This window comes from Scomber scombrus, chromosome 14 (genome assembly GCF_963691925.1).
Source record: "Scomber scombrus chromosome 14, fScoSco1.1, whole genome shotgun sequence".
In the NCBI taxonomy this organism is placed as follows: domain Eukaryota; kingdom Metazoa; phylum Chordata; class Actinopteri; order Scombriformes; family Scombridae; genus Scomber; species Scomber scombrus.
Genome location: NC_084983.1, coordinates 22,324,459 through 22,345,794, shown reverse-complemented (window position 1 = coordinate 22,345,794; position 21,336 = coordinate 22,324,459). Strand labels below are relative to the sequence as shown.

General features: G+C 37.7%; 1 protein-coding gene across 1 annotated transcript; it reads left to right on the top strand.

Moving 5' to 3' along the window:
• Nucleotides 1-1,552: 1,552 nt before the first annotated feature.
• On the top strand, nucleotides 1,553-11,189 carry sar1b (secretion associated, Ras related GTPase 1B). The gene is made up of 7 exons (XM_062432751.1): nucleotides 1,553-1,712; nucleotides 4,800-4,875; nucleotides 7,328-7,447; nucleotides 7,747-7,812; nucleotides 8,080-8,183; nucleotides 8,953-9,084; nucleotides 9,467-11,189. Exons 2-7 carry the CDS (start codon nucleotides 4,818-4,820, stop codon nucleotides 9,581-9,583), a joined length of 597 nt encoding a protein of 198 aa, XP_062288735.1. The 5' UTR covers nucleotides 1,553-1,712; nucleotides 4,800-4,817; the 3' UTR covers nucleotides 9,584-11,189.
• The last annotated feature ends 10,147 nt before the right edge of the window (nucleotides 11,190-21,336 follow it).

Here is a 21,336-nt window from a genome sequence, read left to right as displayed (position 1 = left end):
ATATGACTTTTACAGGCTAGATAGCAATTAAGAAATAACATTTGTGGTTGGTCATCAATTTCTATATTTAAACCATATTTTATTATTATTTTTAATCAAAAGACCCAGCCCATTGACTTGTGTCCTCTGTAGTGGACATTTTGTTCACATACATCTCCTTTCACTGCTTTCATTTATTGGTGTTTTTTTCCATGATATTAGATTCACATCTGTGCTACCTGGGCTTCCTGGGTGTCAAAATGACTCTATAACCATACAAACTGGAGCCCAATTCATTTCTTTTCTCTATAAATTTACAAAGTTTTCTGAGATTTGGCAATTCATTCAGTTTCAATAGAAAATATACTTAATTCCTTGTAACAAACACGCTAGTGAAACAATTCCAGAATGATAAATAATTGCGTTTCTTGATCAAATTAAATGTATTTTTGGATTAATATCATTACACAGCCATAATCTGATACATTTTTTGTCTTTTAAATTTTGCGGTCTTTTCACACTAAAATAGTCCTGTAAAATAAAAATAAAAATATGTTTTAAAAAGTCTAAATTGTAAGATTTTTTTTTTTTTTTTAGTCCTAAATAGGTAAGAAATCACACAAAAAATGAAATTGGAAGACACTTTTCCCCTTGGTTCCCAGGAGGAGAATGTGAGAAGTGTTAAAGCACTTACTTTGTAATTGCTTGATTTGGTAATAAATATACTTTATCATTATTGTATATATTTATTTATCTCTATCTTCATACAAAAGTCATGCCATCCAGCTCTTTGCCCCATCTGCCAACTTAAGTACCATGGGGTCAAGAGCCTTCAGCCAATCTGCCCCCCGCCTTTGGAACTCTCTCCCACCAGACACCAGTCTCACTTCTGACACTGTCTCCACCTTTAAATCTCGCATGAAACACACTTATTCCGAGTGGCATACTCTGTCTCACACTAACTATGCAATCACATTCTTTTTTATTTATTGTACTATTGCACTATGTAGTCATATCCAATTACACTAACTTCCACATCAGTGTTACCTGATTTATATTGTTTGATGTACTGTTGTTGTGTTATGTGTGTAAGGTGTCCTTGAGTGCTTTGAAAGGCACCTTTAAATTAAAATGCATTATTATGATTACTATTATTATTATTATTAAAAGTGATATTTAAGTGAATAACAAGATTATTTATATGACTTTTACAGGCTAGATAGCAATTAATAATTAACATTTGTGGTTAGTCGTTTCTATTTTTATATTTAAACCAATCACAGCTGCTGTCTTTGAAATAGTTTATGAAATATTATATTATCTTTAATCATATGTGGAGATTGTATATTGTAAGATGAACGTCACATTATCGTTTTTTTATAGCAATTAAGAAATAACATTTGTGGTTAGTCGTCAATTTCTATATATAAACCATATTTTATTATTGTTTTAATCATATGTGTAGATTGTATAATGTGAGAAGAAGGTAATATTCTGGGTAAGCTTCTGGTCTCTGGTCGGAGAGATGACAGTGGAACATAAACAGGAAGCGGCAGCGCTGAGTTTTCGGGGAGTTGTTGGACAGCCATTGCAGTGTCGTGGCTCAGTAACAAAACACGAAGAAAAAAAAGGAGAGGAGGACCTGGACCTTTTTTTTTCTCTGGACCCGGGGGGAAGCCAATTTACATGATTAGTAGAGCGACTCGGTAAAGTAATCTACACCTAAATAACGGGTAAGTTTTTTGGGATAAAACGATGTTAAAATCTTCTTTTATGGCTAAGTAAAAATCACCCCGGCTGCTAACGATGCTACGTTAGCATTGGCTACCTTCACTACTGTGTTGGAAGGAGTAAGATGGATATAAACTAGAGCCTCCTTTATTAAATTCATTTTTAACATTCGTGCTTATTTACTGGAAGGGGAAACACTCATTATTATCAGCGTTTTCTCGGTGAAGTATGTCTGATATTAGCTGATTAGCTCAACGCAGCTAAGTGCAACGTCGCCGGTTTTTTGAGAGTATGACACGTAAGTAGTGGCTTCCTGCTAGCCAGCCTGTTAGCCGGCCTCACCCACATATTTCATTAAATTACACTTAACGGGTGTGTTTAACTTTAACACGACTTGTTAATATTCTAACATGAGATTGTTTTTGATAATTTTCAGGCAGTGCTGGCGACTTCTAATGTCCACGTAGCGTTAAAAACTTAGCTGCTGCGTTGACAGTAGATGTTAAAACTGGATGTAGTTTGACAGCGTGAGTGTCTCTTTCACCCAATTATGGATTTAACTTATCACATCTGTATTTATTCACAGCACCTGGCTTAAATCTTAACACAGGTGGAGTTTAATGTAAATCACGCGTTACTTTGCATCTTAATTTGTGAGCTGAAACCAGCTCAAGCACCCGTAAATTTGATCTCAGCACCCCTAAAAATAAATAAATAAATTAGTATTGCATTTTACGACTTTAATTATTTTGCGAGCCCGTCTGTTAGAGATGGGACAAACAATTATGCTGCAGGTTCAAATGGTTTTATTTGGACAGCTTTAATGTACTTTGGGTTCATTAACTATCTCAGGCTCCTCTCACAGTCAACAGCTGTGACTGTTTATTTTGAACCATTATTATTATACACTATAGTAGACCACTCTACTGTGTATGAATATTTCTTTATTCTTTATTACGTTATCCCATGAAATTAGTAATTTAGAGGTTACAACACTTGCTGATCCTAGAATCGCCCATGGCTGAAACACAATTTTTCTCCAGTATAATAACTATTTTTATGTGATAACACCATAAACAGACACTAAAGATGTAGTTTAGAGGGTGAAGAGTAAGTAGAGCAAACTGAGAAGGTGTCATTTGATGGTGTTTGAGTTAGTACATCTCCTATTAATGCTAAATATCTTTTAGCCTGAAATAATGCTTATTTATTCATGTGGTAGATTTATTTCATAACATATGCTTCAGTGATGGTGAGATTAGCTCTAAGGGAGTCTCTTAGTGTTACTTTAATGTCATGTCTGTTGATAAGTTTGCACAGTTAAACCCTGTAAGACAACAACCCGAGATCCTTCAAAACAGGTTAAGGCTGCTCACTTTACTACATGGTTTTGTAAGAGTCCAAATTTGATAGTGGTTACTGTCAAACTGTTGGTTTTTTTTTACATTTGCAGCTGCATCATGTCACACGAGAGAGCATCAGTCTGAAACGTAGCCCCAGAGGTGTCACAGCAGCCGGGGGTAGGGGGGGCGGGCATGGGAGCCTAATGGACTAGAGTGTAGCAGCAGCTGACGTGTAGTTCAGCTGTATTTGCGTGGTCTTGACCTTTGGCTACCTTATACTTTAGCCCTACAGTTGTTTGCATGTTGCGTAATTGGGGCTAGAGGTCGGCACACGCTTACCTTGCTCCGATGCCTCTGTAACTGTCACGAACGTGAGAAGTGAGAAAAAACGATGAGATGAAGCTTTAAAGCAGAGTGTACGTCCAATGTGGCAAACATCATGGTTTCCTCTCTCTGTAACCAACTTCTCTGCTTACAGAGAGAGGAAGTTTGTTTTTTCTAACCCCTGTTTCACAGATTTTCATAATCTTGACACTTAGGGCTGAAACATCTGATCACATGTTTATAAGAAGAGGGTAAAAGACGTTTGAGAATGACAAAACATGAGCCTTTCTTAAGCAGAGGCAACAAGCTGCTGCATGTAGTAAGTCACACTCAAGGGTAGGCGCTATAAGCAAATGCCTTCAACATTTTGGTCAAGCTGCTTTACTTATTTATTTATTTATACTTTTGTTTTTTCCCTTTTGGCTTGTCTATTTGTACGTGTGTTTTGAGTTCATGTGATTGAAATAAACTAAACTAAACTAACTGATGATTTCACACAGTTACAGCAGGTCTAATATCCATGTTGCTTTAATTGAAATACAATCAAGCTACTCTATCTTAAAAACAGAGTCTAGGCTTCATTTCTAAGGCTCGTTGAACAAAACCCTCCTGTTGCCTGTTGAAGAGATGACGGTGTTTGATCATTGCTCTGAATCCCTCGACCTGCTGTCCAAAGACTCCTACTGGAACAAGCTAATCATTGTTCTTATCAGCAGTTGCCAATATCTGTTTGATAGGCTGATTGCATATTTATAGAGCTGATTTTCGTCACTTTTATTACGTGTGTGGTGAGATGTACTGATTGGTCCCTTGCTGATCTTACTATCTGCTGCAGTATTTGTCTCTTGGTGTCTTCATGTAATCTCCCCTGTAGACTTTAGGCATCAATATTACACCATCGTTTATTCCATTGAAATAAATTACTGTTGAAACTGTTGTATCCTTATGCGTATATTGCAGTAATTTGTCAATTTATCTTCATTAAAAAAATATACAATAGCATGACAAGTTTAACGTTACACCTTTCCCTATCATCCAGTATTTTGTCCATGCTGGGGATGAAAGGGATGAAATGTTCCTCCACCTCAAATTAATGCTGACACTCTTCTTGATGTCCAAGGGAACAGAAACTGGCTGAATAACGTCACTGACAACATGCATACAAAAATAAATACAACTTAAAGTTACTGAAAAATATTTAAAATAACGGAATGATAAGGAAAAAAAAGGGACAAACATTAGATGATATCACATGGTCTTGATTTGATTTTGGTCACTCACTGTAGGCTAATGACGTGTGTTACAGCCAAAGATAACACGTCCCTGCTATTTTGTTTCTCTTTGTATCTGAATGTTTGTGTGAATTCATGTCTTTGCTGACCTCTATTATTTATTTATTTTATTCTATTTCTTGTTTTTCAGGATTCAACAGCTCCGGATATGGCTTTCATATTTGATTGGATTTATAGCGGTTTCAATAGTGTACTACAGTTTTTAGGTGAGTACTGTTAAGCAAAAATCCTAACTCATAAATTATTCATATTTTAAAAGCTTTAACTGCTTTAGTATTTAAGTCATTAATCAAAGTGGTTTTACCCTATTGTGAAATGCAAATTTCCCCATTGTGGGACTAATAAAGGAATATCTTGAACCACTAAGCTATTGTTAAAAATGGGACATATCACGCCTTTTGGGATTTTATTTACATACTACTACTGTACAGATGCTGATGAGCCGACGGCCAATCGCTGTGCATGTCCATAGATATTTCTCTGTTAAGGTCTTTCCATGTGTCGTTTGCACTGTCCACTGACATATTTCCGATTGGATTCTGGCTCAGTCGTGCACGGATGTATCTGAAAAGTTGAAATTTCGAGTAACGAACAAGAAAAAGTTGTAAAATCCTATCTCTGTAGTTTGTTGACATTGCCTCCTGAGTGGCCAGAGGTCAGCTGTGACACAGCTAACCAATCAGGACAGAGTGGACTCATCAGGAGGGTGGTGGGCTGTTTCTGATAGAGGCTGAACTGAGAGGTTGCGTAAAAGGACAGGATGAGTTAAATAAGGAGCTTTTAAGAAGTGCAACAATATTTTAAATAGGCCCCAGAATATGATTATAAACTGAAAATATGTTAAAATGAAATATTATTACTTAGTTGATAATGTGACAGTCTTATTGATCAGCATTTACTGATCACAAGAACAACTTTGATTGTTCCAAATACTAGTCTGTCCTACACCTCAGTCTTAAAGTGAAAAGCGGGGCTCAGAGTATGGTGCACAATAGCAGGCTTTGTTCCCTAGAAATCCATCTTAGCAGTGGTGCTACAAGTTGATAGGAGGAAGCCGAGTTTCTCTGCAAGCGTTCGTTTACTTTGTGACCCACAGACACAAATCTGAAACGCAAATACTCAACGGTTCAGCTGGCACCACTTCTTAATGGCTGATCCACACTATATAATTTCCAACTAAAGTTGCTTCCTCAGTTAAACACTTTGTAAGGCCAAAAACAGTTGCTTATTTCGTAATCAAAGGCATCACAAGGTCCTTTTCACGGTGTCTAGTAATGTGGAGCATGTAGTAAGAAATGAATGAATCAGAATCATCACTGGTGGCCACCATTCCTTTAAATGCTGCTCTGTATATTTTTTCTTCTTTTACACATTCGAAATAAAATAATCTAATCTAATGAAATATATGTTTATTATAACTCCCTGCTGTCTTATAGGTTTGATTACTTCTGAGGCCACAGAGGCTACTCATGTATGCACTCACTCTCCTGTAAAGTAACTCAAATAAAGGCACCCACCAAACGGCGTATGTGTGGCTATGTGAACACGAAAGACAGATAAAGAAAGAGTCACTTAGAAACGTAACATGATCTCTCACCCCAACTTTTTAATTTGTCCCTGAGGGGTAAATTGTGGTACAGCCAGCAGCAATCACATACAACATAGAATAACCAATGAAGACTTCCACAAATAATAGACAAAACACACAGGTCACTCATTGAGGACCTTAAATGCGCCTGTATTCAACGTGTCCATCTGAAATCTAGTGGAAGATCTTTTGTGTACCAGCTGCTCTTTTCCCCAGAGTGTGCTGTTCTAGTTTCTGTGTCAGAGCTGCTCCTGTGAAGCTGTCGTTCCTGTTCTCCCTGTCAGACAGGTAGCATAGCGCTGTGAGTAATGGTGACGTCTGATAGAGCTGACTCATTCAGAAATTTCACAAATCTGCTGGGTATCTCTACGCTGACTCAGGGGAGGGCAGTAAACACAAAACTTTATGATCTTGTCTTTCTAAGTACAGGAAAGTTAAGGGAGGTGTAACCTTAGTTTCACCTTTTCATTTGAGTTCAATCAGTTAGTACGCCCATCTGAGAGGTGTGACAAGTGTAAAATCAAGTCTGTTTCCCTTTGAAGCAGAAAGCACTTTTCAATAAGAGGTTTTATTGTCAAGATTTGTGTTTTTTATCAATGTGATCAAACGCCACTCCTCCATGGAAACACAAATCAACCACTATGTACTTTTCCAACTGTATACAAAAGAGAATATGAGAGCATAAGTTAACTTTGGCAAGGTTTTCTTATTTTATTTCATTTAACATTCATGTGTAGTAGATATTGGAGAATATCACAATCAGTAGGTGGAGCACACACTATTTGTGCAGCTATGTGTGTGAATTGAATATCTAATGCATGCCTATGAACAAGTCTGAGCCTGATACTTCTTCAGTCAGTTGTCCCCCTTTTTACTGTAAAGATTGATTTTGTTTTCAAGCCATGACAGACCTTCAATAGAAGATGGATTACCCGAGGCCACACTTAGAGATGTTTTCTTATGTGTGAAATTTCTATATACCAGGCATTGTATATTGTGATACCGCCCATCTAAACCAGATCTCTGGTGTCCACACTTGCTTTCTAAAATACTTCTGGCTTTTCTTTCAGGACTGTACAAGAAATCCGGCAAGTTAGTATTTCTTGGCCTGGACAATGCTGGCAAAACGACACTACTGCACATGCTCAAAGATGACAGATTGGGACAGCATGTGCCAACTTTACATCCAAGTGGGTTGATGCTACTCTGTGTCTCACACACACACACACACACACACACACGCACGCTCACTCACGCACGCTCACTCACGCACGCTCACTCAATTATGTGTTCAAAGCCATCCGTGCAGATAACTCCCAGACATGTATGCTTGCCATTTTTTAAACAAAGTAATTGATGTGATATGATTATAAGTGTAGTATTAGTAATTTTATTTATTCATCGTGCTTGTACCACTGACTCTTTTGAGCTGCCTGACTTTTCAGATGTGTTTTGAGCTTCACCTATGATCTTTTTTTTCCTCCTCCAGCCTCGGAAGAGTTGACAATTGCTGGCATGACTTTCACCACCTTCGACCTTGGAGGCCACGCACAAGGTGTGTATGTGTGTGTTTACTCATGTTGTGGAGTTTTATTTGTCATAGTAAGTGTTAATGAAGCTCTGATTTCTCTTTCTCACTGCTGGGAATAAAAGGATTGCAATATTTTCAGCATTTTTCACAATTGAAAATGCAAAAATTGAAAGTAAATTCCCTCCTTCCCACACGAATGCTAACAAAGTCAATAAGAGATACCATCGTAGTGTTTTATGAGTAGACAGAGAGGTCGGTAAGAAATTCATGTTTGTATTTGTGTATTCACAGCCCGCAGAGTTTGGAAAAACTACCTCCCTGCCATAAATGGTATTGTCTTCCTTGTGGATTGTGCAGACCTCACCAGATTGGGTGAATCAAAAGCAGAACTTGATGTAAGTACCTGCCACCTGCTTGGTCACAGTAATGCTGTGTAGAGCAGTGTTTTTGGCAGCAGAAATCTTTCATATTCACATCACGCATTTTGGGTCAAATATCCGTTTGCTTGTCTCTACAGCACCAGAAAAAGTCGAGATTGAGGCAGATTAGTTGGTGTTTCAGTCAGTTTGAAAAAATGTTGTCGGTCTTGTTAATTCTTTTAAACCTGTAGATTTTTCTTACTGTTGAAGAAATGCTGCCCATCTACATAGATTATTACAAATAATTGATTACAAGCATTTTGTTACAGTGGCTGATTTAAAACCAGACGTATAGTGTCAATCCCTCACAAACAGAGCTAGGTTGTTTTATTCACCTTTCAGAAAGAATATTTAATAAATGTGCAAAGAGGAATCCAATGTAGACGAGGCAAAGATATGAATTTCTGCTCTGGCAATAACTCATGAAATATGATCCTTGTTTGAGGGCCTTTTTGTAACTTGAATAAGGCGGCACAGCTCATCACAGCATTGTTGCACCTCCTATCTGACTTTTCCCTTGCTCCAACTGTGCCGTGCTATTGTTCCTCTTAACATTTACAGAAACGGTTCAGTTAGGAGATTTTGAAATGACTAGGTAAAGGAGAAATTAATTAGTGCTCACAAAAGCACTCATGGAAGGCATTAAATGTCACCCAGTTGATATTCAACAACATAGTACATGAGGGGTAGATTTGACCATTTATTATCGTGAGGATAAAAATTAATACCTTGTCTACTCTCCTAGGCATTAATGACAGACGAGACCATTGGAAATGTGCCTATCCTGATCCTGGGCAACAAGATCGACAGACCAGAAGCCATCAGTGAGGAGAAGCTGAGAGAACTTTTTGGATTGTATGGACAGACGACAGGCAAGGTAAGTAGACATTCAGCTCTCAGGACAGTCAGTTAAACCTTTTTCTTGGCATCTGATCCAAATTATTATTAGTGTGTGTGTGTGTGTGTGTGTGTGTGTGTGTGTGTGTGTGTGTGTGTGTGTGTGTGTGTGTGTGTGTGTGTGTGTGTGTGTGTGTGTGTGTGTGTGTGTGTGTGTGTGTGTGTGTGTGTGTGTGTGTTAACTCTCCATTTTATCTTGAACACATTTACATATTCAAAAAATGCGTTAAGGCCAGAGCTCACTCCTGATCTCTTTGGAAGCTCCAGGCTCACCACATGAATAGGTTTCTCCTGAAATATCTTTATAACGAGGGTCCAGACTGGAGTGGATCTAGTGTAACTTTTTCCTGCTTTTCTCTCAGGGCAACATTCCCATGAAGGAGCTGAACACGAGACCACTGGAGGTGTTCATGTGCAGCGTGTTGAAGAGGCAGGGCTACGGCGAGGGCTTCCGCTGGCTCTCCCAGTACATCGACTAAAGCGGCCAACCCCCGTAACACACCAACGACACCACCACCATCAGGGGGGAGGGCGCTAAACCCAACCACTCAAGACGCCCACCGTTGCCACCAGTACCATCATACTCAGCCCCATGTTTGGTTAAACAAGTTTGCCTCCACCTTCAGAGAAACCAGTACAACTTGATCCCAATAGACTTTTATTGGTCGAACATTTGGTTCCGCACTTACAACATTCATACCTGTATGCGCGCACACACACATATATACACACTCGTTTCCATCTCTCTTTCTTTTTCTAAGAGAGTAACATAGCATTGGTTCCACAGCAAAGGGTGTTCAAATTCAAACGGATGAATCTTTTCTATATTGTGTCTGTCGTTTGCTGCCCTCGCTCCCTCCCTTCCTGCCATCTGTTGAGTGTGATGATAGATGCATTCTAACTGTAAATCTGTACATGATTTCATTGGTAAATCAACTATCCTTGATGCCTCTCCCCCCTTCTTCAACCCATTTTGAGCAATGACAGAGCAACATAGTTGTATACATTGGGGTACACTTTTTTAACAGTAGACATTCATTCAACATTGTATTTAATCACCACCTTTTGGTTTGTCTTGTTTTTTGTTTTTTACATGATTTCAAAACGTACAATGTGTGGCCACGTATACAGCCCCCATTATAGACATACGGCTGTTTCACCCATTTAATAAAACATCGACCAGTGCATTTATCTTAGTGTAACAGAAATTAGATCCATTTCTTTAGGCTACTTGGAAGTGAAAATACTTTTGTTCCAGACTTCTATCTCATGGGCACACTAGCGCTGAGCGGATCCAAGTAGTCTGTGGGCTCCCTTTTTTAAAGAGAAGCATGGGGTGGTAGTACAGTAAATGGGAAGAGATTTTTAATAGAGAATAATACTGGCTATAACCCCAACAAAGTTTGTTGAAATCGTGTAGATAGCACAATGGTCAGTTGCTGCAAAGAAAACTATTTAAGTAAATGATAATTTGGAATAACTAGCTTGAAAATAACACGCAGTGAAAGATGTAGGGAGAATGAGCAGATGGTTGTAACATCTAGTATTCGCCAATATTAGGGGTCCATCTACAAATGTATATTCCAGCGCAGACCTTTTTACAGGGTGAATCTAGTGACCAAGCGTAGATAACGAAGGAAACAGTCCCACAATGGGAATAGGTAGATAGGCCTAAGACACCTATAAGAAAGGGACCATATATATATGAAATGTACATGAACACCGTACATGGATTTTGTATTTATAGGTGGTATCCTTTTATCTATGTGCATTACCAGAAACTATTATGCATGCCTTGTTCTTTTGATTTTTAATGACCATTATTCCAGAGAGTACAACAGGAGGTTAAAAAAAAAAAAAAAAAGATGCCAAAATTTACAATGAGAGCTGATTGTCATGTTTTGTTCAGTTTTTTTTAGTTGTTTTTTTTTTTTTTAAAGGAAACAATGGAATTGCGCGTAATACACACTTTTCTGTCCCTGTCCCTTTGTGTCTCTTTCATTCCCTCATGACAACGTGATGAGCTGTTCCAACAAGGGTGGGACTTGCTGTTGTTTGCATCATTAAAAAAATGTAATAAATGTTTGCAATGAATAACAGTCTTTAAAATTGATCCACAACAACACAGGCTGTTCTTTGTTTTTTGGTCACATTTCTTTAGTGATATGACTATAATTAATTCTTTAACCTTAAATTGGTAGTTAATGAAATGCCTTTTTAGACATACACCTTGTGTATGGAGAAGGCTTAAAAGGAGCTTATATACAGTTAACTGTGAAAGTTATGAAAAAAGCAAGTTACCTCTATTTAACCTCAATACAAGCACTATACTATCAGGCCACTATATGGTGCACATGACATGAAAAGTTGCATTTGTAGGAGTCCAATCTTATCTACATTCCTTACACAGATGACTGTGGATCATATTTAGTATAAATGACAAATTAAGTTTAGAACAGTATTGTTGTAGAAAACATTTATTTTTTCTCTTGTTCAACTTTACATTTAGATATTTTACAGGTGTGCCAATGACTGAAATGACCACACAATTGGTTTTATCCTAACAATGAAACTGATTAAGTCAGTTTTCTAAAGCATCACATGCATTTTATTTTAGATTATACTTCATTTTAGTATTCTACAAAAATCACTCATAACTTTACAACCAGTGCATTGTCTTCATACACTTTTTTATTTTGCAGTGATGCATGTTATATAATAGGATACAGCCACATACTTGTACTTCCATAAAAAATGGGAGGTACTTTCTGTACAGGAAACATTAATATAAATTAAATCAAGCAAAAATATATTAATTACAAAATATTGATTAGTGTGTTGCATATTGGTGTCACCTTGTCTACAAGGTTTCTTTTTCCAGCAAGAAAACAAGTAGAATAAAAGTGCAGTAATATTGACCAGTTAACTATCAGTACTTGAGAGTTGGAGATTCAGAAAATGCACCAAGGAGAGTTTTGAAAAACTGTGCCAGCTCCCGACTGCAGCACTACTCTGCAGAGAATGTTATGTCATGAAAAATGATGTGATTCTGTGACGTGATGTGTACATAATCAATAAATCATTTGGTAAAATAGTCACATTCAAATACAAACGATGCCCATATAGCTCCTCTCGTTCACTATTTTGTTCGTTCATTATATTATTCAGTCTTTGTCTTTGCCATGCGCATCACAGCATGCTCCAGTCAGGATGTCAGCCATGCAGACTCCCACAGCTACCAGTGGGGAGAAGACAACCAGGACAACAGCCAGCAGCAGATGACCACATACCCCACAGTGATGCTTCTCTGTCTCAGCTGCTCCATCACCCTTTCCCCTGTCTCCTCCTGCCTCCATGGCTGCGCTCACAGTGGGGACTGGGGCTCCATTTTGGGGCTGAAGTTCAATAGATTGGTGGTGAGTGTCGGAGCAGGTTTGTGACCCGTGCATCTGCTCTTGCTGGAGCACAGGGTGGAAGGACTTACTACTGCTGGTGTGACTGAGGAAGATGTCCTGTAGGCTTGATGGATCTGAGACAGTCGTGGAGCCTTGAGCACACAGAGATGGAGACCCTCGGCCTGAACGGGGTGCTGGTGGCGTCCCTCTGCAGGTTTGCTGGGTGCAGGTCAGAGTTTCTGTTCCTAGTACAGGTACAGACTGACATGGCATGATGCAGGAATATGTGATCAGCAGGAGTTTCAGTGGGTTGGACTGTTGTGATAAAAAAAAAAAAAGTTTATGAAAAATATTTTATAGGAAGAGAAAAACAAGAAACTGAAATTCAGTAAAATACATTCGCCTGCATAGTTTCTCAATATGGTGGCTATACTGACTGTATGTTATAATTTATAACATTAACTTTAATTTATTTCTACAGCTGTATTCCTGATACAACAGTTATCACCCTCAATAACATAAGAAAATGAATCACTTACAGTAGTATTAATAATAGCAGTATTTAAAGTATTTAATCGGCCAGATGTATAAAGCATCAGTGTCCTAATGTCTTACCTCACAGTGAAGTCTTGTGTCAGCTCTGCAGAGGAAAATACTGCTGCTTGTGCTCTTTTTCACAGGGATTTTAGGCAGTGATTTCCCATTAGCAGGTACTTTGACTCCCATGTCCCATCTTCCCTCCAATCAGCATTCAAGACACACCTGAACCTAGTCACAACAATACACAAGACGTTCACAAAAAAGGGCTTGGTAATCTACGGTACATGCTCATACATAAAGAGGGAAATGCTACCTGATATATTTTAAAAAAGCAACTAATCCTCTTAAGATGGACTGGATGATAATGGCTCACAGGGTGCAACCTTATCATGCAACAGGAGCTCTTACGTTAGGAATTTATCTGTTTGTGCTAATGAAATAATGGCTAGGAGGCATGTTAAATAAATAAACATTATGAAATATAACAATGTGTAGAGTCTTATCTGGTTGAAATGCTCTTCCACGTCACAACCAAACACATTTCTACTAAAAATAGGAGACTGAACTTTATCTTGATCAGTCTGTAGATTTTAAAAGTCAAAACAATCAAGAATGCAAAATCTCTAACATAAAAGCAGCTGAGATGCCAAGCATTGTCACATTAAAATACAATGTGATGTATGATGAGATATAGAGCTAAACATTTATATATTTAAGACATGTTTTCTTTGCTCCATGTTGATGTAGTGCTGCTTTTTTCCAATGAAATACACCAACACACAGCAAACACTGGTGAAAGTCAGGTCACAAACTTTGCTCTGATTACATGTGACACATTCTCTCTCTTTCTTTTGCAGGTGAACAGCAGTACCAGCAACATAAAAGCAACAGGAAATATTCAATGTTTTCAGTTTGCTTTGTCAGGTCAAGATGAGCTGTCAAGATAAGATGGGGAAATTTTCAGCACAAATACAACCCCCTACACACACACACACACGCATGTAAGAGGATTTTCCTTTGACTATTTATTTATTTAATCATTACATTAATCTGCATAGCTGTCTTCAACCCTGAAACTGGCTTTCAATAATCTTAACACTACTCTTAACTTGTAAAATTCACATTTAATTTGCTGAATAAATATGACATCACTTTGTGTAGAGTTCAAAATGGTGACAGCACAAACACAAGCTCTATCAGTTTACAGTTTTTTCTGTGTGTAAATATACTGTAGCCATGGCAACACAGGCACGTATAGAAATGAAAATGTTCCTAGAAATATGAGTAAGTGGAATCATCAATACATTTATTTATAGCGCTTGAACTTGACATTAGAAATTCTCCCCGTGGGAGCTGAAGCCCACACACTCCTGAAGTGCTTTCAATTTATAGATTGAGAGTTGCTAGCGCAGCTTTATTCATTTAAAGCCATTCTTATAAATCAGGTGAATGTACAATTTGAAAAAGTACACTGAGATGAAGTGCAAAATTTCAACCACAGGTCATTTCAGCATATGAGACCCATGGGCCCTATGCTTGGAGTCATTAGGTTCACTTTATCAAGACTCTCAGCGCAGGTGTAATGATTTATGAATATTGAACACAGGAAACTTAACACTCACTCATTCAAGATAGAACTGTCACATATGTCATTATAGGTCTTTAAGAAAAACCTCTGTGCCTTTCTTTATAATAGTCTGTGCAAGAAATGAATGAGGCAAAATCTTCAATAAAAATATATTTTAAAGCCTGTAGCAGAAGTCAGTCTCCTTCACTTTAATAAAGACATGACTAGAATAACCTTGTGTCAAAACTATAAGTATTACACTGCAGTCAAAAACAGTCAAATGTCACCAAACGTACAAAAGAAAATATAAAATGATCTTGTGATGATCACCTCTGAGTAGTGAAGTGCTCAGAATTCATACAGTCACATTTCTTTGACACTTGCGACCACCAGTGTGGGGATGTGGATTTGGCTCATGCAGATGAATGGGGAAAAAAATAAATGACTTGTGGCATAAATGCTGAATTTACTGAATGCTAACCTTGAATACACATAAATACTCTCACAATTTTAACTACTGGCCACAAGATGTCTCCTGCTTCAGTGAATGGAGGCCTCAAGTTTCCACTTCACATTTGTGTAAGTTGCATATTGGATAACTATTGTCTTCCAAACTAGTTGTAATGTCACAAATGCAGTTCGTATGCACCCGCCTTGAACTCAGATAACTCTTCCACTCTCTCTAGATTAATGTGAGTGAATGTTAAACTCCACATACTTAACTCTGCACAGTGAAGCTCAAATATCCATCTGAAGGAACAAGAAGAGATTATCCCTAAATGTATGATAACAGTTGCAGGACAGCAGGAAGTAAGGAAATTGTCTTTTAACTAGACCTACTGATTGTGTCCTTGAGCAAGATGCTGTATTAATGTACTGTACAGTTGTAACCAAGTGACAAAAAGACACTGCACAACAACAACAACAACAACAACAGAACATCATCAAGACATAAAAACATACTCTGTCTTAAAATAATAGGACTAAGAGCCAAACAAAGGTCAAAAGTGGGTTTAAAAAGGTGAGTTTTGAGAGCTTTTTAAAAGAAAACCCTGCAGTCTCACGAATGTTAAGATGAACCTGTATATAATTACTGGTCAGTAGTAACCCTAAGTGCAAGTCATAGTGGAGGCAGCAGTGGTAAGAATGGAAAATCATTGAGATCTCATTGATAAGGACACAAAGAGAATGAAACCAAAAGAACCAAGATAAAAACACAAACAGGTTATAAACAATTATTGTTTGGGATGTTCTAAAAATGAAAACAGGGATTAGATCATTTGAGTGAGGAATTACGTCAGAGGCAAACCCTGTACTTGTACTTTATTACTGAGAATAGAGTGTGTGTGGGCATGTAACAGCTGTTACAAACAGAGGAGGAAGATACAATAATGTACGCAGTATCTGAACAGGGAGGCAAATTAAATGACTAAAACAGCAGCAGCAGTGTACCAGCAAGTCATGTTACAATGAGTAGCAACCAGCAGCATGAGAGTCAGCGTTTAAAGCAAACATGAAGCAGAGAACAGAGCGTCCTGCTCACAGATATGACCAGGGGACACTGGGGCTGAGGGGGCAGGTCCCAGGGGGGGCCACTGTCCCTGTGACAAGTCCATCTACATGTGCTAGCACCCCTCCCCTCCCCAAAATGCAGTGGTGATTTTTCCGGGAAAACAGATTATTTAACGTTTTTGTGGAAGTCATATGAGACACTAATTAGTAGTCAATGCAGAGTATTGTATGTGTCTTAAAGCATATCCAGAGGGATTTTTCATGCGAAAAGTAAATGTGGTTGAGTAAATATGCAATATTTGTGTCTGAAATATGGCAGAATAAGACTTTATAGTAGCATTAAAATGACAAGCAGAACCTCAAAATGATATTTAAGTCTACATTTTTATTTTACTTACAACTATATTTTTCCTGCTATGAAATACCAACATTTCTGCTGTGAAAAAGACAGCTTTTACAGACAGCAGCCTCATGGTCATCTCTTCTTCAGTGTTCATATTTGTGGAAGCAACTCATTACCTAAATCATTTGAACTATATCATTAACTGGATACCACATTTTGAATCACTACTGAATATGGAAAGTCAAAATTTTAAAATATATTATATGACTATGAGGTTGGATTGACTCCATTCAGGCTCAATTGTTTTTCCTTATATTTAAATGTGAATTTAATATTTTGAATTTTAATTGTCTGATTTTGAGCAACCTCAGTTTTTGACTTAACTTTTTTAATCTGCATTGAGTTTATTGAAATACAATGACTTGAATAAAGATTTTGGATAGTAGGATATTATATTAACTGAATTTGTGAACCCTAAAATAATCATGTACTGGAGATAGTTTTTAAAATTGCACGATTTGACAGTGACTATTGAAAATTTCACAAAGGGAATACATCCAGAAAGATGGGTTTTAAAGTCAAATATTTCAGTGCAATAAATTCACTGGAAATTAAATTTCAACATGAAGTATTAAGTAGAGATAACATTTCAAATGTTGGTATTAAATTGATGATATTTTTCAAATTATGGCAATGAACTGCTTCCATACAGAGTTTCTTTAAATGAGTGAAACAGCGCCCCTCGGGTATAAACTGGTATTGCATCCTTGCTGAAATCAGGCCAGGTGAAATTCCTTTCCTTTAATTAACGAGAAGGCAGACTGTCACAGACTGTATCAACCTGAACAGAGGTGGTCACTGTCACACCACTGTTAATAAACTGAATAATACAAGTTAAGCATTATTATACAAACAGAGGAGTTTAAAGAAGAGTCAGTTTGTTTTGGCAATGGAGGATATCTCGAGTTAAAGTGCAAAACCAAAGCAGTGAGACATTATTTGACAAAGATGCTGTATGTACAAGTTTGCCTCTGTGAAGGAAAGAAGAATGGCCTTCATCTTCACATAACGTGTGTCAAAAATATCTCTTCTCTCTGTTCCTGTTTGCTGTCTTGTGGCTGCACTAATGCTTGTTGCTGACCCACTGTGAATGTATGTGTTTAAATTTACTTGCTGTGTGGTTTTTATTGATAAGGCTAAATGTACTGTGCCTTGTTTGCATGAACGCTGAAGTTGTTTGTGTGCAGTCTTGACACTTTTATTTTGCAATGGTTATCATCAGTAGCGTGCGGTGGTGTTTCAGTCAGGGCCAGCACCAAAATCCAACACCCCCCGCCCCCGCCCCAAAATAAAGTATTGTCTGCAGATACAGCCAACAGAGCAGCCGCACACATATAGGCCTATGTCCTACAATACATACACATTGCGAATACAATTTAAGGCCACTATTATGCAAAAGTACTTAATCGACACCAACATGACAGCTGATCAACATCCGCATAGCATCAAGACACCAATGTGCAGCATCGCCATCAGATCATCTTCCCTTAGGTCACTGCCCACTTTACAATGCACATACCATGTGACACAACATCAAAATCAGCACATACTGCCCGACTGCTCTGCACCCTTAGAAGGAAACTTCTAAATCACTTCAAAAATAAAATCAATTTCTATAACAGACACAAACATGCTCCAAAAACGGTTCTAAATTTACTTCACCAAGAGAGAGCGAGAGAGAGATATTAGCCCAACACCATCGCCAATCTGGTCCAGAGAAATTTAAAAAAAAAAAAAAAAAACTAGCACTCATCGATGACTTGTAGATGAAATCCATCCTGCGATCCTTCATGATGAAAAAGTCACCCGAAGCAGGTCCGCAATCATATATTTATCTACCGATCTTGCTGTTAAATCAACCGCCATCACCTTTCCAGAATAACAGACAGTGCGTCATTACGCACCTGCCCATGGGCCAATCAGCAGAGCTCATTTGAATGACGACGCCCAGGCCAGCACTAGAAACTCTGCTTGACATAGGGCGGTCTGTCAATAACACATCAAATTTTGATTGGCTGATGATACGGTCACTCAACGTTACACATCCAATAGCAGCGTCCAGCTCGATCAGAGGCTAGCAATGCAACTTAAAGGAGCTGTGATGCGTTTATAGGACATAGGAGATTTGAACTCCACAAAATATAACCATTCGTTTTCTGGATAAAGTTGCATACTGAACAAGTAATTGACTCCATATACATTTCAGAATGACCTTTAATTATGGAAAAAACTGAAAAAATACATTTTTGACAGGGCTAGCAGTGCTAGCCTTGCTGCCCCTGACTGCACACCACTGTTTTTTTCCCTCTTGATTAATCAATCACTCATTTGGTCAGAAGATTGTGACACTTTCTTTTTTCTCTTAGTTCAGGGTCTTGTTTTTTTGTCCAAGCAACAGTCCAAAAACCAAAGATACTCAATTTAATGATATAAAACAGAAAAAGCAGAACATCCTCACATTACAGAAGTTGCAACTGAGAATCATTGGTGGTTTTTACTTAAAAAATAATTCAAATATGAATGAATCATAAAAATAGTCACCTGTTTTTTTCCATTGACTAATCAGCTAAATCTTTTCTATTGTGTAGTTCTTGGTATTACAGGACTGTACTTGAATATTAGCTTTGCACATTGTAGAGGCTACCAGTATATTTGTATATGCTAAGAATAAACCACCACACAGTCTGAATATGTTAACTTTGTTGATACTTTGTGAACAATTCGTTCTTAGACGGCCTGCCTGACTTTTCTTTTTTTTAACACAATTTGCCACAGCTAAATTTTCAGGGTCAATTTAACTTGGCCCCTGTGGATTTAAATGTGCCAAAAATGCCACATTAGATGGGAGCTTCAAGGTGAAAAAACTTAAATGATGCCAGACAATCACTGCTCCTCCATAATGTTTCCTTAAACCATCTGCTGGAATAATACACTTAAATTTAAATAAATTCAAGATTGCCGTCTCGGATAAAGACAAGGTCAAAAAAACATTGAAGCTTTCCTTCTTGGAGATGTTCCAACAAAGTTTTTAGATGACAATACTAAGGTGATTTGAACAGGCTATGAAGAAAAATGGTGGCCTTCCTTAAAGTTATTATTCAGATGTGATCAGGTGTTCAATATGTTTTATTTTGTTAAGCTGCCCCTCCCTCCATCTCTCATTTTCTCTCTCATATTCTTCTGTCCTCTCTCTGTGTCCTCAACAGTCTGGTAAATATCTCAGAAAGCAAGGACACACACACACACACACACACACACACACACACACACACACACACACACACACACACACACACACACACACACACACACACACACACACACACACACACACTAAAAACATCATTGGAAGCTATTTATAGTAGCAGGCAGGGAGAAAAAGGTACACAGGCCACGGAGATGTGTCCTTCACTGCTGCTGTGAACAATGCTGCCTGCCAGACTCTCAAACACACACAAACACACAAATACACACGCTGACACACACACATGCCCACGCTCAACACAGTCAGGCAGGAAGCTCAATTAATTTCATGTTATTTACAGGCTCGGATACAAACCCAGCAAACAAAGCTGTAAATGTCAAACATGAGACAGAAATAAGACGAGCAAGAGAGTTAAGTTAACTATTTTAACAGACACATTGCAGCTACTGAACAGAGATTTGATTGTGGTCAAGTTGCCATTTAAATCATTAGTCTGATTATTCTCTGTGATGCTATCATGCTAACACATTAGCTGTTACACCTGCAATGATGGGTGAATTCAGGTAAAATAACCGTTGAATGACAAAAATCCATCAGGAATGGAGGACAGCTGTTTTAGCATTACTGTTGTTTTTTTATTTCATATACAGTAACCTCAAAGATGAGAGAACATGATCTTTTAGAGAGGTAATGTAGACCATGTGTGAATAGATTTGGCAGTTTCGTGTAGTAGATCGGTAAAATGTACAGAAAATATGGGTAGCACTATATTTTACAAGTCCCATACTTTACCAAGTAATTTAGAAGGAAGCTGATACATAATTGTAAATTCTTAAGAATTTGTACCAACTTACATAGCTCTTTTTAGGGAGACTCCCTAGGAAATTAAATGTTGGAAACTATTCAGAGGTTATGGGACCTGTAACATAAAGCATAAGTACAATAAAAAGTAAATGTATCACAGGCTTCTGAACTACTGGCAGCAGGGGAGAAAAAGTATCAGTCAGTTAGTCTTTAGTTGGATAACATGTTTTGTACATTTTTAATGTGTTCACATAAGATGAAAATTACATTTAAAATAAATCTTGAGGCCACATTAAAAAATATATTATTTCTAATAATAATTACAATATTTGCTAATATCGATGACTATGTCTCAAGATATTATAAAGTATTTGCTACTAGTATCTACTATCGAAATGTAATTCTAAAATCTCCTGTGCTCTCAAATTCAAACTTTTAATAATGCAATACTAAACTCTAACAATGTGTTCAAGTGAATCAGTTGTATTGGGATACAGTAAAGAAAGCTGATAATTGACATTTGCTACATCTGTGCGGCCTGCACTGTTAACTGAACCAAAAAGCAATTTGAATTCTGTTTATGGCTCAAATCTCTTTGCAAATAGAGATAAATAGTTTTCTGTGTATTGCATTTGGGAGTTGAGGTGATTGCTCTGTGTAAGTATAAGTATTAAGTAATATTTTAAGAAGCCAGCAGAGGGCAGTACAGGAAGGCACTTGAAGATATCTATCACCACCTCCATCCTTGAACTTCATTTTAAATCAATTCCTTTTTTTCTGTGACTGACAAAAAGCTATCAGTTGTC

Excerpts from the sequence above, each read along its gene's own strand:
- sar1b (XM_062432751.1), top strand. The coding sequence starts at position 4,818 with ATGGCTTTCATATTTGATTGGATTTATAGCGGTTTCAATAGTGTACTA. Across the intron at positions 7,448-7,746 it reads TGTGCCAACTTTACATCCAA|CCTCGGAAGAGTTGACAATT; the intron begins GTGGGTTGATGC and ends TTCCTCCTCCAG. Across the intron at positions 8,184-8,952 it reads AATCAAAAGCAGAACTTGAT|GCATTAATGACAGACGAGAC; the intron begins GTAAGTACCTGC and ends CTACTCTCCTAG.